We start from the raw sequence: 17344 nt of genomic DNA, 5'->3' as shown, positions 1-17344 counted from the left end.
GTCCCAGCAGATAGTCCACAAATTCAAAGCAGCAGGAGTTATTCAAGGCCCCAAGGAACAGCAGAAGCAGGATTACACTGTTGTATTGGGGAAGGTTCCACCAGATCTACAAGACCCTCATCTTACATAGGGCTTTTTCCTTGTCCACTCACTGCTGATCTAACGCCCCCCTGACCCTCCCTCTCCCTCCATTGAGATAGAAGGTAAGTATCACCAAGAATGTACTGTTAGTATAGGCGGGACCATAGGTGTTATATGGACCAGTCAGGAAGAAGGGAACAGAGTAGCCACATGGCTAGACACCCTCCCCCACCTTCTACGAGTCACAGAGCACCAGGATATGATGTGCAGGGCCTTCAGAAGGATTGTCAAAGCCCAAGCCAGTGCAAAGTAGGAGGCTCCAGAGTCCTGGAAGTCATAATTAACCCCCCCCCCCCCAACAAAAAACAAAGAAGATATAGGAGCTGGGGCATATTTTTAGCTGTAGAAGTATGCAAACTGTTTAACATTAAAGAAGTGTTCAATTAAAAAAAATATTAAACTTTTCTTTTCCAAACAGAGACCCCTTTTCTGTGAGGCCCAGGCTAAATGGCCCTGCTGCCCCCTCCCCCACTGATAGCCCCCCCACCCCCACATTATGTGTCATTCATAGCTCCATTCATTCATTCTGCACTGCTTTCCAGTTTTGTAACATCACTTGCATGCTCCTTCGTCAAGTTAAAACACAAAACAGCCACAGGCAAAGCCCCTTCCCACATACATCCCATTCTCATGATTACATTGATGGTTGGGTTAAAAGAAGACCAGAAGGCCATCGAGTCCCAGCTCCTGCTTGTCCAGTGGGCTGTTATTACGTGATAATCCAGGGGAAGGTGAACACATACTGCATGGGTCTATATCTATAGCCATTTCTGCAGCAGTGTAAAGTTCCAAAATGATCCAAAATGTAGTGGCTGACTTGGAATTGCTTGAAATCAATACAAATCAAGAGTCCAAATGAAAGGTAAGATATAGGACTGTTTCTTCTTTTTTCATCTGTATTCCTGGACTTGATGGGTCCCTCTGGAGACAGGGGGAGGAACTGCAGCCAACATCATCCTACAGAAAGAGATCACTTTGCTCACTTGCTTCCCGGGTCTTAGAAGAAGAAGCCTCCCTCTCCTCACAAGAGTCTGCAGGTGGTGGGGGGAGGGGATGGAGAGGAAAGAGGCAGCAGGCAGGACAGGGGAAGCACAGCAGCTGCAGGAGGCCATGGAACTGCATGCACACAGGTGCGGACACAGAATCATGCAGGGAGTCTGCGTACGAGACGGGCACTTCGGAGAAAGAGGAGAGAGTCTTCTGGGCTCAGGATCCCAGGAGCGACTGTAAAGGAGAGAAAGGGGTGGGGGTGGAGAAGAGACTGTCAGAGACCCTCTCCATCTCCCAGATACAAAAGACAGCAGAGGAAAGGGCATGGGGATGACAAATGAGGTCAAAACAGAAATTAATCTCCCCCCAAAAAACACTTTCCCTCCTCCACCCCCAGAATCTTAGAAAAGATCAGGAAGTCCCATGACTCACCTCTGTGGCAGTGGCATCTCTAGAGAGAAAGAGCTGGGGTAGAAATGGGGGCAAGCTAGGCATGGGCAGGGAGGGGTGGGACAAGCAAGCAACATTTCTTCACATCACAGGTCCCTCCTCCACCCTCATTTTAAAATTAGCAATATAAAATACCATGCCCTTCTATGCCTAAAGAAACCCTTCCCCTCCAGCTAGTTTAGGCTAGCAGGTAAAACCACCAATATAATTCATAGCATCATTCAACAATTTCCTCTATGTGGGGTAGGCCAGAATTTCAATAGAAAAACTCCATATTCCCCAACAACTCACCAAACAAACAATATTCAAATTGTGATTATCCCCTCAAGAACAGCCCTTGCTTCTTCCACTGCCAAACACTTTGTTTAAAAACAGATAGGGTTTTGTTTCTGTGGTGACTCTACAGCAGGGATCTCAAAGTCCCTCCTTGAGGGCTGCAATCCATTCGGGTTTTCAGGATTTCCCCAATGAATATGCATGAGATCTATGTGCATGCACTGCTTTCAATGCATATTCATTGGGAAAATCCTGAAAACCCGACGGGATTGCGGCCCTCAAGGAGGGACTTTGAGATCCCTGCTCTACAGGATGTGGAGACTAGTGTTGCCTGATTTTTTATTCAAATTGATTCGTTGCTTTTTTTTTTTTTATCGGCCTGGCCGATTCAGTGGGGGAAGGTCAGTCAGGAAGTGCTTCAGCACTTAGGCGCTCTTTGCAGCATCCTCTGGCTTCCCCCTTGGCCTATCACTCTTACCTACACATACCGGTAATTATGGCAGCCTGCAGAGGATCGCCGGTGCTGTAGCGATCCTTTCAGGCTGCCATCGGCCTCCAGCAGCACGTTCCCTCTGCCGCAATCCTGCCCCTGATGTCAGAGGCACTTCCCGACTGACCCTCCTCGCACCGAATCGGCCATGAGCCTCTGGAGCTGAAAATAGCAGACCCGTGGCTGGTGAATGTTGATGCAGAAAAATAAAGAGGTCTTACAGGGCGTTGTAAGAATGATTGTGAAGTGATAAGGGTCTTTGCAAGGAATTTCAAATAAAGGACAGGCATTGAGAGTATGAAGAAAGGGACAACTGTAGGTGAGGAGTGGTGAGAGAGGCAGTTTTTTTAAAACCGTAGTAGGGTATTTGTGAAATTATATGACTGGTGGTATGAGCAAAGAGTTTTAAATGCTTATTAAAATTTAATATAGCTGCTTTACAAGCTATAGATAAAAAATAAACTTAAAAAAGAACTCCATAATAGTAATAGGAAAGACCTAAATACAGACACACAAGATTGTCAGAACCAGCCCCTTTTGGACTCCAGTCATCATTTGCAGAGCATGCCATCATCTCATAAGTCAAACTTAAAAGCCTCTCTAAACAGAAAAAGGGTTTAATACAATTTTAATTTTTTGAAACTTTCTTCTGCTCAAATATAATTTGGAAGGTGATTCCAAAAAAAAAAGGTGCCAGATAGAAAAAAAGCTTTATTTCTGGTTGATTCCCATCTGGCTCTTTTTTTGGGATGGCAATACTAATCTATTATTTTGTAGTGATCTAAGAACCCTTCTTGGGGTATATGGAATAGTAATAAACTGTAGATAATTTGGTTGTTGACTATAATATGCTTTGGGCCCCTTTTACAAAGCTGCAGAGGCAGTGCTACACCAAAGCCCGTTCAGTTCCTGTGGGCTTTGGTGCATTTACTATGGCAGCGTATCACAGAGGCTTTGTTAAAGGGGCCCTTTATGTGTTAGTATTTTAAATATGGCTCAGTCAGTAACAGATAGCTAGTGATATTTATTTTTTTATAACTGGGGGAGGGAGGGAAGAAATAATGGGTCTAAAAACAGAGGAGAGGGAGAGAGATGGTAGAAAATGGAATGGAGGGAGGGAAGGAACAGAAATGGAAAGAAGTTGGACACAAGGGATGGTGTGGAGGGGGGGGATAGAGATACTGGATAGGAAGAAGTTTGGAAGGGAAAGGGAGAGATGGTGGCCCCTGGGGTGGTGGGGAAGGAGGTAGAGATTCTAGATGAAAGGGTAGTTGAGAAAAGGAGAAATGGTGGATCTGGGGATGGTGGGGGTCCATCGCTGCACCTGCGGGGATAGAGACAAAAAAAGGTAAGATGCCAGACCTCCGGGGGAGAGAAGGGGAGGACAGAGATGGAAGATGGATGGTTAGCACGGAGAAAGAAGGAAATGACAAATGGGCAGGAGACCCTGGCAAGCAAGTTATAAGAAGACAACCAGAGCCTGGGACCAACATGATTTGAATAAGAACCAGACAACAAAAGGTAGAAAAAATAATTTTATTTTCTGCTTTGTGATTACAATATGTCAGATTTGAAATGTGTATCCTGCCAGAGCTGGTGTTAGACCGCGAACGTGAGCTAGGATTTAACAGAGAGAGGAAAAGTCTCTTTTGTTTGTTTACACCAAAGGGGGTGAAGAGGCTATAAAATAAACCTACCAGGATGTTTGAAAAAAAAAACCAAAAAAAACCCGCAGGAAAATCAAATCGAATTGAAAAAGCGATTCAATAGGCTGAATCAAATCAATTTTTTTTTTCCTAAATCGGGCAGCACTAGTGGAGACCACTGGTCCTGCATGCTTTTATTTTGTGTGCCAAAGGCCTGCTTTCAAATAGGGCCAAACACTTTGAAAAAGGAGGATAGATTGAGACATCAGGGTTTTACTTCCATCGAAAGCAATGAAAGTAAATAGGACAGACTGAGCCATCCAGGTTTTACTTCCATTGAAAGCAATGGAAGTAAAACCTGGATGTCTCAATCAGTCCTCTTTTTTCTGGAGCCGTATGATAACCCTGCACACAAACTCTGCAACAGACGTTCAAAATCTATATAGGAAACCATAACAGCACTAACTCCCCTATGAAAAGACAGTGCTAAGTGGTGCACTGAGATAGAATGAATGCTTTATGGGGTATGTGTGTGGGGGGTTCTGTATTATCTTTCTGGCTTGTTATGATGTTGTTTTTGTGAGTGTTTCTTATTCTAAATAAAGAATTACAAAAAAAAAAAAGAAAAGACATTGCTATAAATATTACACTGGGCGCTTAACCATCAGTATACCTTCTACTGGGAAACTGGAACAAGCTGGAAAGTTACAGATTCCTACAAATTGCATTCTAGCAGAATCCTTCACCTTAGCCGCACATACAAAAAATGGAGACCCTCACCTGATACAAAATAGGAAACCACAAAAAAACAGAAAGACAAAAACTGAAATGGAGATTCCCCATGAAACCAGAATACCGGTATACTAGTGTAAGAGAAACAGAAATGCATTTTCTCTTCTATTTTGCGAAATAGAAAAAAAAAAAGAACTTTTTCCAAAGCAGACATTTCAATCCTTAAAAAATATTAAATTTGTTTTTTGCACTTTTCTATCTTTGTTATCCTGGCAGAAAGGAGGAAGCTTCTATTCTAGTAGTGATCCCAAAATTTCTAACCATGCAGGGTTGCAAACTAGAAGTGTTAGGGGTGTGGCCAAGCTAGGGGAATGTGAGGTGCTCAGAGAGAGCAATAACCAGCAGGTGCTAATGGATTTGTACAGGTCATATAGGTGAGACTTCACCTAGAACAGGGGTAGGCAATTCCAGTTCTCGAGAGCCGGAGCCAGGTCAGGTTTTCAGGATATCCACAATGAATATGTATGAGATGAATGTGCATGCACTGCCTCCTTGAGATGCAAATCTATCTCATGCATATTTATTGTGGATATTCTGAAAACCTGACCTGGCTCTGGCTCTCGAGAACCGGAATTGCCTACCCCTGACCTAGAACATTATTTTGAATTCTGCAGGCAGAATCTTCAGGTCACAGACACACAGGATCATCTCCTTGTGCAATTCAGAGTTTCAGACAGGAAGAGACAATACACACATGAACAACCAAAACAATATAGCCAATCCCTGCTCCTTATTCTAGCCCAGGGGTAGGCAATTCTGGTCCTCGAGAGCCGGAGCCAGGTCAGGTTTTCAGGATATCCACAATGAATATGTATGAGATGGATTTGCACGCACTGCCTCCTTGAGATGCAAATCTATCTCATGCATATTTATTGTGGATATCCTGAAAACCTGACCTGGCTCCAGCTCTCGAGGACCGGAATTGCCTACCCCTGTCCTAGCCAAAGAAATAAACAGTGAGAAAAGAATTTTCATAAGTTTCATCCCTTAATATCGCATTTCCTGTCTCTAAAGGTGAGTGCTTGCCAATCCACCTATTTTCTGAACTCTCTGCTTTCTTGTTTAGTTTTATTGTGATAGTTTAGAGCTCTTGGTGGCCATTTTATAACTGGAGCTACTAGGGTTAGACATGTGGGATTTGCTCCTGTATGACCTAACTAGGGTTACCAGATTTTACTTTAGTAAAATATGGACCCCTTAGATTTGTCCCTCCCCCTAGGCCCGCCCAGTTCCATCCATCCTCGCCCCGTTACACGCCAGTCTCACCTTAACCCTGCCCCAGTCCCACCCTCCGCTGCCTGCTTGCGTCAGGCAGGAGGGCAACTGCGCATGCAACACAATGACATCACACGCACGTATGTGCGCACGTGACATCATCAAGTGGCATCCGCGCATGAGTGGATGCCCTCCTGCCTCATGCGATTTCAAGGAAGCTTTTCAAAACCCCTGGGTTTTGAAAAGCCATCTGGACCCCTGGACATGTCCTCGAAATCTGGACATCTGGTATCCCTAGCCCTAACCCATTAGACCACCAGGGAGCTTTAGGTAGGCCTGGGAGGGAAGGCTAGATGTGGGTGGGCATTAAGAGGAAATCTGCTATGGGGGGGCAGTTTTAGAAAAGGACATATTCATGAGAAGGGTTCACAAGGAAGGATCAGAATCATATGTGGAGGGAGGTAGAAAATGGCTAATCCAGTGGCGCATGAAGGGGGGTGGTCCGCCCCGGGTGCACGGCTTTGGGAGGTGCACAACCGGTCAGGTCCGGGTTCTCCTTCCCTTCCTTTCCCCCGGCCGCGCAGCTACAATCCTACCTCCCCCGCTGACAAGAAGTCTTTCCGACGTCAATTCTGGTGTCGGAGAGGACGTTCCGGGCCAGCCCGGAACATCCTCTCCGACGTCAAAATTGATGTCGGAAAGACTTCTTGTCGGGGGGGGGGGGGGGGAAGGTAAGATTGCAGTGGCGCAGACCGGAGGAAAAGAAGGGGAGAGGCGTTTTGGGTTTTTTTTCCACGGCAGGGAGGGCAGGATGTAGGCAGGCAAGCTGGCTGGCTGGCTTTTGCGCGGCAGAGAGGGAGGAAGATAGGTAGACAGGCAGGCTGGCTTTGAGGGTGGCCAAAATCTGAAAGGTAGTGGGGGGACATAAGGAGGCACTGGGGGCACTAAGAACACGGGAAGGAGGCACTGGGGGCACTATGGACACGGGACAGAGGCACTAAGGACACAGGACGGGGCACTGGGGGCACTATGGACACAAGACAGAGGCACTGGGGGCACTATGGACACAAGACGGAGGCACTGGGGGCACTAAGGACACAGGATGGGGCACTGGGGGTACTATGGACACAAGACGGAGGCACTGGGGGCACTATGGACAGGGGATGGAGGCACTGGGGGCACTATGGACACGGGAAGGAGGCACTGGGGGCACTAAGGACACAGGCACTGGGGGCACTATGGACAGGAAGGAGGCATTGGGGACACTATGGACAGGAAGGAGGCACTGGGGGCACTATGGACATGGGACAGAGGCACTGAGGGCACTAAGGACACAGGATGGGGGCACAGGGGGCACTATGGACACAGGACGGAGGCACTGGGGGCACTAAGGACATGGGAAGGAAGGAGGGAGGGAATAGAAAGGGACAATTGTTGGGCCTGAGTGCAGAAAGAAAGAAATGAAAGAAAGGATACACGGTCAATTAATAGATGTCCCCTTTTGATGAAAAAAATGAATGGTCACGTTACCTCTGACTTACTTTCTCTGCAGCAGAGTCGGCAGCCATGCTGAGGTGCAGGAAGGTCCCGCGCTGACTCGTCTGCTGGCTCGGCTCCGGAAGAAGTAAGTTACGTCAGAATGGGTGGACCTGGCAGACGCAGTCATTGCGGGACTTTGCCACAACTCCCTGTGTCTGCCGGGTCCACCCCCTCCGATGTAACTTACTTCTTCTGGAGCAGAGTCAGCAGACGAGTCATCGTGGGACCTTCCAGCATGCAGCTGTTGAGTCTGATCCAGAGCAAGTACGTTGGAGTGGGGTGGACTTGCAGCCGGCAGCTACAATCATCGTGGAACCTTGCTGCATGAAGGTAGAGAAAGGAGCAGGATTGCTGGAATGGAAGAGTGGTGGAGGGAAAGAAAGGGGTCAGGGTGGTATAGAAAGGTGGTGCTGATAGAATTGATGTACCAAGAAAGGGGAGAGACATAAGGGGGAAGGATACTGGAGGGAGAGAAAGGGGGCAGATGCTGATTGAAGAGGGGTGGATGTCGAGAGAAAGGGCAGACATTGGATGGCAGTGGGGAGCCTATGCTGGATGGAAGTGCAGATGGGAGAGATAAGGGAGCAAATGCAGGAAGGAAATGGGAGGAGAGAAAGAGGGAAGCAGATGCTAGATGGAAGTAGACAGAGAGAGGAGAAGGTACTAGATGGAAGGGTTGGAGAAAGAGGGTACACAATGGAAGGAGGGGATAAATAAAAGGAGGGCACATGATAGGGAGAAAAGGATTGAGTTAGGGAAACACTGGAGGGGTGAGGGAAAGAGGTGGCAAGCTTTAGGTAGACAGTAAAAAAGGACATTGATGAGAGGGTAGTAAAAACGTAATCTAAACAGATGCAGAAAATAAATTGAAAAGGAAAATGAGGGAAAAAATGGAAAGGCAGAGGAGAGGTTTGGGAGAGGAGAGAGATGCCAGACCAATGGGAGTGAAAGGAGAGATGGAAGGGGGAGGCATACAATTTCTGGAAGGGGCATAGAAGGAGAGAAGATGCCATAGAGGGGAAGAGAGATGGCAGACAGTGGATGGAAGGAAGAGAGTTACAAGAAGATGAGGAAAGCAGAAACCACAGAAGACAAAGGTAGAAAAAAATTTTCTATTTATTGCTTTAGGAGATATATGTCACTGTTTCTGTGGTGCACTGTATGCAGAGTCCAGCTTCTTACTGGTTCAATTTAACCTTTGTCTATGTATTTCTATTTGATCCCCCCTTTTACAAAACTGTGGAGCATTTTTTTAGCGCCAGCCGTGGTGGTAGCACAGAATTCTATGAGCGTCAGAGCTGTTACCACCATGGCTAAAATCCACACTACAGTTTTGTAAAAGGGGGAGGGGTTAGTTTGTGATGACATATTCCATACTAGGCAAAGGTGTTTTGTGTGTTCGAAAGACATGGTTTTTTGTTAGGATTGACGGTGTAGGATTGATCTGTACTAGTCTGGCTTGTTTAGTTTTACAATGGGTGTATTGATGTTGTACTGCTCACTGCAGTATTTAAGATGCTGCCTTTTCCTAGGTACTCATGTGTGACGTGTGGCTTGTTACTAAAAATCATGTTTTTCGTACAGATGGAGGGGGGGGTCAAAATGTGATGGGCCCCGGGTGTCACATATGCTATGTACGCCACTGGGCTAATCCCTTTATGTTGGTCCGAGCCAATATTCAATCAGGTCCTACATAAGTTCCAGTAGTCAGCACATGTCCGGTGAGAATGGATATTCAATGCCAATGTCCAGACCTAATATAACAAATGGTGGCCAGCACTTAAACCGCTGAACTCTGCCAGCTGAATACTAGCAACAGTAGTTTTAACCCCTGCACAGCTGCATGGAGAATTTCATCAGTCATATCAGAGCGATACTTACCACCTGTCTTCAACACTGGGTCAGTGTAAGTGTTCTGGGCACCTTAGGTAATCCTTCAGCCCTACACCACCTGCCTGTCAACATTCAGGCCCCTAATCTGCATCACCCTCCCACCCCCATACTTTTATACGAGGGGGTGCTGCTTATTGTAAGAATAAGCAGTAGATTTCCCCAAGCCATCTCAATAATGGCCTATGGACTTCTCTGTTAGGAAATTATCCAAACCTTTTTTAAACCCTGCTAAGCTAACTCAGTGGTTCTTAAACCTGTCCTGGGTGACCCCCCAGCCAGTCGGGTTTTTAAGATATCCCTAATGAATATGCATGAGGCAGGTCTGCATATAACAGAGGTGACAGACATGCAAATCTGCCTCATGTATATTCATTAGGGATATTTTGAAAATCCAACTGGCTGGGGATCCCCTAGGACAGGTTTAAGAACCACCGAGCTGATTTCATCACATTCTTCAGCAACAAATTCCAGAGCTTAATAACACATTGTGTGAAAAAATATTTTCTCTCTGGTTTGTTTTAAATCTACTACTTAGTAGCTCCATCGCATGCTCCCTAGTCCTAGTATTTTTGGAAAGAGTGAACAAGCGATTCACATCTACCCTTTCCGCTCCACTCAATATTTTATAGGCCTCTACCATATTACCCCCGAGCTGTCTCTTTTCCAAGCTGAAGAACCTAGCCGCTTTAGCCTTTCCTAGTAGGCACTCTCTTAAGACGTGACAATTCTTTGAGCTAAAGCTGGAGTTTATCACACTGTTTATCACAGCCACACCCTCCCTGTATTCAACCAGAAGTCTCTTTTTCTGCCTCTTCCCCCCCCACCCCTCCGGCTCTCACCTCTCATCGCCTCTCAAGGCGCAGCCTCCGCTGGTGCATCTTCACTCTCCACACTTTGCCCCATCTTGCTGATGTGACGCAGGAAGGATGTGGCATTGAATGCCCGCTGAAGGAAAGGAGAAAGACACAGTGACAGATGCCCCACCTGGTTAAATGAGCAATCTCTTCTGCCCTGACCCCCCTCCCCCATAGACCTGCTCTCAGGTCCCTGAGTCCTGCTGTCTCTGCGTTTCACTGTCCAAATCTTCAGTGTCCTCATTTCTTCCATTTCATTTCATAACTGTTGTTTGTGTGCAAATGGATGTGCCTAGGGGGCTATAATTATTGTCAGCGTGGTCTTTCAAACACCGTGGGTAATTTTAACCCATGGGGCTTGCCTCAATAATGAAAACTGTCATTGTTACCTAAATAAAAATCATGCCCTCCTCCCTTGAAATTTGTGCCAGCCTTACTTGCGGGCAATTTTATGCCAAAGCACTGCAAAAGCCATAATCTGGAAAAGTGCCTTATTTAAACCCCATCCATGAATTTTTTCAACAGATAATGATGCGAAAAATTCTTACAGACTGCCCGGCACCATCTATGAATAGTTGTTGTTGGTTTTTTTTTTTAAATACTTTATTCATTTCATATCTTAAATCAAGTACAATCAATACAAATATCAATTTCACTTTCAAATACACTTGACATCTTATAAACAACCCTTATAAAATATAATAATATCTCCCTTCCTTATATAATTATCTATGAATAGTTGTGATATTCAGCCATCATCCAGATAGCTAAAAGACTGTCCTAATGTAAACAGCATTCATAGAGCAGCTGAAAATCACTAATATCCATATAGCTAGCACCAGTTAAAGCTGAATATGTAAACTACTACTACCAGTGTTCCCTCTAAGCGGGCGGGTGTTGTGAGCAAACTTTTTTCACTGTGAGCTAAAAATATCGGGCGCCAGCAAGTTATGAGCCAAATAAATATGTTGTCAAAGTTGCTGATACATGAGGACGAGGTATTCAAAGGAATTTTAGGCCTACACGCTAAATTAAATAACGTTAAATAATATTTTTAAGAACACAGAAATTGTAGGGATGAAATGATATCTTAATAAATGTTTTACAACAAATGTAGTTATGTCTGTTACATCCATATGTGTAAACTGTAAATTAAAAACAGTCCAGAAGACAATACGTTTGATGCTTTCAATTTCTAGACCAGTGTTTTTCAACCTTTTTTGGGCAAAGGCACACTTGTTTCATGAAAAAAATCACGAGGCACACCACCATTAGAAAATGTTAAAAAATTTAACTCTCTGCCTATATTGACTATATATAAAGTAATTCTCTTGAATAGGAATCAAATAAACACAAAGAAAGTATTTTATAATTACTTTATTATGAAATAAAAATTATAAAAATTATAAAATACTTTATTCAGTGCGAAACCTGGGCCTGTTTGGCTGAACACAAAGCTGATATTCTGGCTGGAATGGAAGAAAGACACACACGTGTAGCTCTTCGTCAACAGCTCTCAGTCTCTCTCTGTATTTGGTTTTTATAGCATACAAAAATAGACAAATATACCCTCCATCCTTTTTATTAAACCACAATAGCAGTTTTTAGCGCAGGGAGCTGCGCTGAATGCCCAGCACTGCTCTTGACGCTCATAGGCTCCCTGCGCTAAAAACCACTATTGCGGTTTAGTAAAAGGGGACCATATTGTAAAATATAGACAGCAGATATAAATTCAGAACTGTGCATAGTAAGTGAAGGGAAGTTTTCATCTCTGGGAATTTACCCAGTTAACTATTAAGTTATTTGGGCAAATTCCTTTGAAAACTGTGGTAATACTGCCTCCACTTTGCTAAATTTAAAATAAAATCATTTTTCCTACCTTGTCTGGTGATTTCTGGTTGCACTTTCTTCTTCTGACTGTGCATCCAATCTTTCTTCCCTTCTATCAGCCTGTATGCTTTCTCTCCTCCACACCTCATTCCCTCCCCCAACTTTTTCTTCCTCTCTCCCTGACCTTTCTTTCTTTTTTTCTGTTTCTCTTCTTTCCTTCTGTTTCCCTGCCTGCCCCCTTTCTTTCTTTCTCCCAGCCTCCTGTCCAGCAGTAACTCTCTTCCCTTCCTCCCCTCCCAGCAGCATCTCTCCGTCTCCCTCTCCAGTAGCAGCTGTCCCTTTTTTTCCTGGCCCAGCAGCTTCCCAGATTCCTTTCCCTCCTCCCCTCCCAGATGCATCTCTCCTTCTCCTTCTCCCTCTCCAGTAGCAGCTGTCCCTTTTTTTCCTGGCCCAGCAGCTTCCCAGATTCCTTTCCCTCCTCCCCTCCCAGAAGCATCTCTCCTTCTCCCTTTCCAGTAGCAGCTGTCCCTTTTTTTCCCTGCCCAGCAGCTTCCCAGACTGATAGTGGTTTTCTCCCCTCCCAGCAGCTCTTCTTACTTCCCAGCGCAGCGATTCACGAAGGCAGCCTCGGGTCCTTTGTTGTGTCGCGCCGCCTCTGAGGAAAGAGGAAGTTGCATCATCAGAGGCAGCCGCGACTCAGCAAAAGCCCCGAGGCTGCCTTCGTGAATCGCTGCGCTGGGAAGTAAAGGAGAGCTGCAGAGAGGGGAGAAAGCCACTGTCGGAGGCTCCCCAAGATCTCTCCGGCCCAGCGCACGCTTCCGATGCTGATCTTGCAGAAGTTCAAATGAGTCAATCTTGCCGGTCCTGCGCTGTGACGAGAAACTTGTGCGCTGCGACCTAATATTTTGTGCGCCAGCGCACGCCAGCGCAGCTTAGCGGGAACACTAATTTTTTAAATTTTTTAAATTTTTACTATTATTAATTATTTCTATAGCGCTACCAAACACATGCAGAGTGCTGCATAGAGTCACAAAGAATAAGAAAACAGTCCCTGCTCAAAAGAGCTTGCAAGTAAACAGGTAAGACAGACAAACAGGATGTCATGGATACAGTTAAGGGGAATGGTTAATCAGCAGACTGGGTTGGAGGGCAGAGGGTAGTAAAGGACAATGAAGCCTCTTATTGGTGGAATGAGGAATTATGACATCACAATCTCAGCTCTGCTTCCCAAAGAGAAACAGGATGCCATGGATACAGTTAAGGGGAATGGTTAATCAGCGGGCTGGGTTGGAGGGCAGAGGAGTAGGGTTAAGGATTAAAGGCTATATCAAAAAGGTGAATCTTCAGTCTGCTTTTAAACAAGGGAAGGGGCTTGACGGACAAACTCAGGTAGATGAAAGGAACAAAGTCATGAATTGGCAGTGGAGGAGAAGGGTAACGCTAAGAGTGACTTATCTGAGGAATGGAGTTCTCTGGGAGGTGTATAAAGAGAGAGAAGCGAGGAGAGATATTGAGGGTCGGCAGAATGCGCACACTTGTGGGTCAGCAATAAGATCTTGAACTGTATGTGATGGCAGATAGGGAGCCAGTGAAGTGACTTAAGGGGAGGGGTGACATGAGTGTAACGAGGTTGGCAGAAGATGAGCCGCGCAGCAGAGTTTTGCACAGATTGCAAGGGGGGAGAGGCAACACTGCGGGAAACCAGTTAGAAGTAGATTGCAGTAATCTAAGCGTGAGGTGACGAGAGCTTGGACAAGGGTCCGGGTAGTGTGCTCAGAGAGGAAGGGGCAAATTTTGGTGGTACTGAAGAGATAGAAGCAACAGGTCTTAGCAGCTTGTTGGATATGCATAGAAAATGAGCGGTCAGAATTGAAGACCACTCCAAGGTTGCGAGCAGAGGAGACTGGAACAATGACCGTATTAGACTCATAACACAAGCATTGCCACACTGGAAAAGACCGAAGGTTCATCAAGCTCAGTATCACAAGTACCTGGCAAGATCACAAAAAAACAACACAGGAAAGATGTCTGTGCAACATGGTGAATTATTTCAAACAATTAGCATCAATATAAACCGTGAATATCACAACAAAATTGAACTATAATTTTTGGTAGAACTCGTTATGCCATATATATAAAATGGAAAGAGCAATATCTACACAGAAGGGGTATTTAAGGAAGTTTCAAGATGTATGGGAGTCATTAACAAAATATTGTACTGAATAGATACCATTTTCCCCTTAAATTTACAAGTTCAATACTGGGGAGGGGGGTAATTTTTAGTTTATTATTTAACAATATAAGAATGATAGGGGGAAAAATTTTATCATATGATACTTATGTTTTATGTTTGCTATGGAAGGGTGGGGAGGGAGGGAGATAAGTTATATGATTTGGATTATTGCAGATTAAGTGTTCTATTTAATGTTAAAATGTTTTAACTCACTTATTGTAAGTTATTGTAAGTTTTAAAATGAATAAAGATTTTATAAAAAAAAAAAAAAATTGAACTGGGTGATAAACAGTAAAAAGTAATTAGCTTTCATGCTATTTATCCCAGAAATAAGTAGTGGATTTTCCCAAGTCCATCTTAATAAAGGCTAATGAACTTTTCTTTTAGAAATGTAGCCAAACCAGGAGAAGCAAGATGGCGGCAGTGTGGTAACAGCTTTAAAGTGGAGCTCCGTCGTTGCTTACGACTATAGCTTCATTACCTTTGATTTTGATTTTCTTGAAGATGCCTCATACCAAGCGTAAGGGCTTTGTCTGGGTTGACCCCCCCACACACACCTGGACAGATGTCGATGGAACGCTTCTTTACAAGCTCTCCAGCTAATATCGAAGGGGGCAGAAATCCAGCGATAGCTCCGACGGAGGGAGCCACCGGAGTTGTGGGACTAGAGATCTCGCTCTCCCCTCCGGCAATCCGGTTGCCACTGATGTAGGCAGCTGTCCAGGCCTACCTCGGTAATGAGACCTCGAACGCTATATACTGGTTTCAATAAGTATATATTTATTTAGCTAATCAATAACAGCTTACAGGAATAAATCATTTAGCATATAGCGTAACAGAAGGTGATACAGAAGGTGATCTCTAGGCCTAGAGGTCCTCTGATGTCTGTTCTGACCTCTCCCTTCTAAAGGCCTGGTTTTTATACATTTCTTAGTGGCCAACACCACGTTGGTTTACATCACATCATGATACATTCTTATTGGCTATTTACTTATGCATTACTGCCTAACTACATTCATTTATTGGCTATTCTCATCTACGTCATGTTATATGTCCACTCTGTTTTCCGTAAAACCTACTTTTTCCCCGAAATGCCTGTTTCCCCACCATATTAGTATTTCCGAGCACAAGCCCCCCTCCCAACTTTAAACATCTCTGATACTTTCTATTAGATGATTTTTCTTATGAATTCTTTCTTCTGAGAATTCTGTCTTCTGACCATGGTCTGTTTATCTCTTTATGATATCTGGCTGGGTGGGCCTTGGTGTAAAACCACAGCTAGCCCACAGCCTCAGGACCTGTTGCTTTTTCTCTAGTTTTACTTCTACAGTAGCTAATTGAACTCATAAAACAGCGTATTTCTCCATCTTTGCATGCTCTTCAGTTAATGGTGAAATATCTTTCCATAGTTAATCTACTGTTTACATCCATTAAAGGTTAATCTACTGTTTACAACCCATTAAAGGTTGTTCACTTCTTGTTAGGAAAATTATTTGTCTAGCTTTAAGCAATGTGTATTGTTCTGTTTGGTTTTTTCCCTTAATGTAATATATTATGAGCTAAATAACTATGACTTTGCTAGATTTCCATTTACGAGTACTCAATATAAGTAGCAATATAAAAGGGAAACTATTGTTCCTTTACTTATCATAACAGTTTCGGGAAAAAAAACAAACTTCTAGCAGTCTTTCTCTCTCTGCCTTTTCTTGGAACTTGTAAAAGAAATGTTACTTCTTCTTTTTCTTACATATTCTCTGATACACATAGAAATACTTTTTGGTTTAACACAATGCAATTAGCGTTTGGCTTTATTTAAAAAAAAAAAAAAAATGGTTCTAACTGTTGTTTAAGAACTTTTCTAATAAGTTGGTGAAGGAAATATCCAGTCCTATTGATTGGAATTCAAAATACTGTAGTTTAGGTCTTTTTGCTGATTGACATTCAGAATATTAGTGAAAGAAACAAAATTGAACCCATGATTTGATAGAATCCCAAGGGAAGGACATTTCTCCCATAAATCCTATTTTATTGTAATTTTTAGGGTTTATCCTCTTTATTGTTTAGTGTTTACATCCCTTTTAATGTCTATTAAGGACTTATTTGCATAATTATGGACTAATGCTATTTGAAATATCATCGCTGGAAGAAAGATGTTTGGCCGTAGGAAACCCCGATGACGGATGAGCCCCAACGGAAGGATCTTGCTACCGGAGAAGAAACTGGATAAGTGCCTAGACTTACCAGCAAAGACTTCCTGACTGTTCCTACCAAAGACGGGATGACCTTTATGACCTTGAACTTTTACAGCTTTAATTATGGACTTATTAATTTGCACTTTAACTCTTTTATGGACTCATGCAGTATTAGTACATATATATATTTTCATGTGTTCATAATTATTTCTAACAGCCCTATTGCAAGTTCATATGTTTTTCTTGATTGTGACTTTATGCATTTTCATCCTGTTTTGACTCCCACAATAGCTCCCTAGTTATTTTCCCCTCCAGTTGGATTCTTTCCATTCCCTTTCTTGCTGCTAAGCTGAGGAGAACTGCAGTGAAGAAGAAGTGATGAGCCCAGCTGAAGGATGATGACGTAAGATTTGATGTGGTTACCTGGACTTTCACCCCTGGCGTCTGGACCCAGCCGAGTCTGCACCGATCCCAGCTGTTTTGGAAGAGCATGGAAATAATCTAACTTGTTAATTTATCCCGCCATCCCTTTTGGATGTAGTATGCTCATAACAGGATGAAGCCATAAAGAGAGAATATATTAAAATGTATCAGGTTAAATTATGAACCCCTGCAGATGCCTGGTTGCCCGAACTATCCCAAATGTTGAAATAGAGACCCCTACACAGACCCATACACAACATTTTTGATAGTCTTGACTTGGCTGATTTTTAATGTACCTCCCTATGAAACACCAGCAGCTGATTTCACCTCCCACGAGTCACCACCTATCCCCACTACATCAGTAATTTATGCTGATGTTT

General features: G+C 44.0%; 1 protein-coding gene across 4 annotated transcripts in view; it reads right to left on the bottom strand.

The window, feature by feature from the left end:
- Positions 1-642: 642 nt before the first annotated feature.
- Positions 643-17344, bottom strand: part of PNCK (pregnancy up-regulated nonubiquitous CaM kinase) — a 267950-nt gene continuing 251248 nt past the window's right edge. For 3 of the 4 annotated variants that reach the window (XM_033921036.1, XM_033921019.1, XM_033921028.1), the window contains 2 exons: positions 10272-10377; positions 643-1365 (listed from right to left, as the gene is read on the bottom strand). In XM_033921036.1, coding sequence (XP_033776927.1) covers positions 10285-10377 — 93 coding nt within the window. In that variant the 3' untranslated portion in view covers positions 643-1365; positions 10272-10284. The remainder of the gene's footprint in view (positions 1366-10271; positions 10378-17344) is intronic. The other variant, XM_033921044.1, reaches the window with a different exon arrangement.

This window comes from Geotrypetes seraphini, chromosome 1 (assembly GCF_902459505.1).
Source record: "Geotrypetes seraphini chromosome 1, aGeoSer1.1, whole genome shotgun sequence".
Taxonomy (NCBI): Eukaryota; Metazoa; Chordata; class Amphibia; order Gymnophiona; family Dermophiidae; genus Geotrypetes; species Geotrypetes seraphini.
The sequence above is the reverse complement of the archived record's forward strand: the minus strand, read 5'-3'. Positions and strand labels throughout refer to the sequence as shown.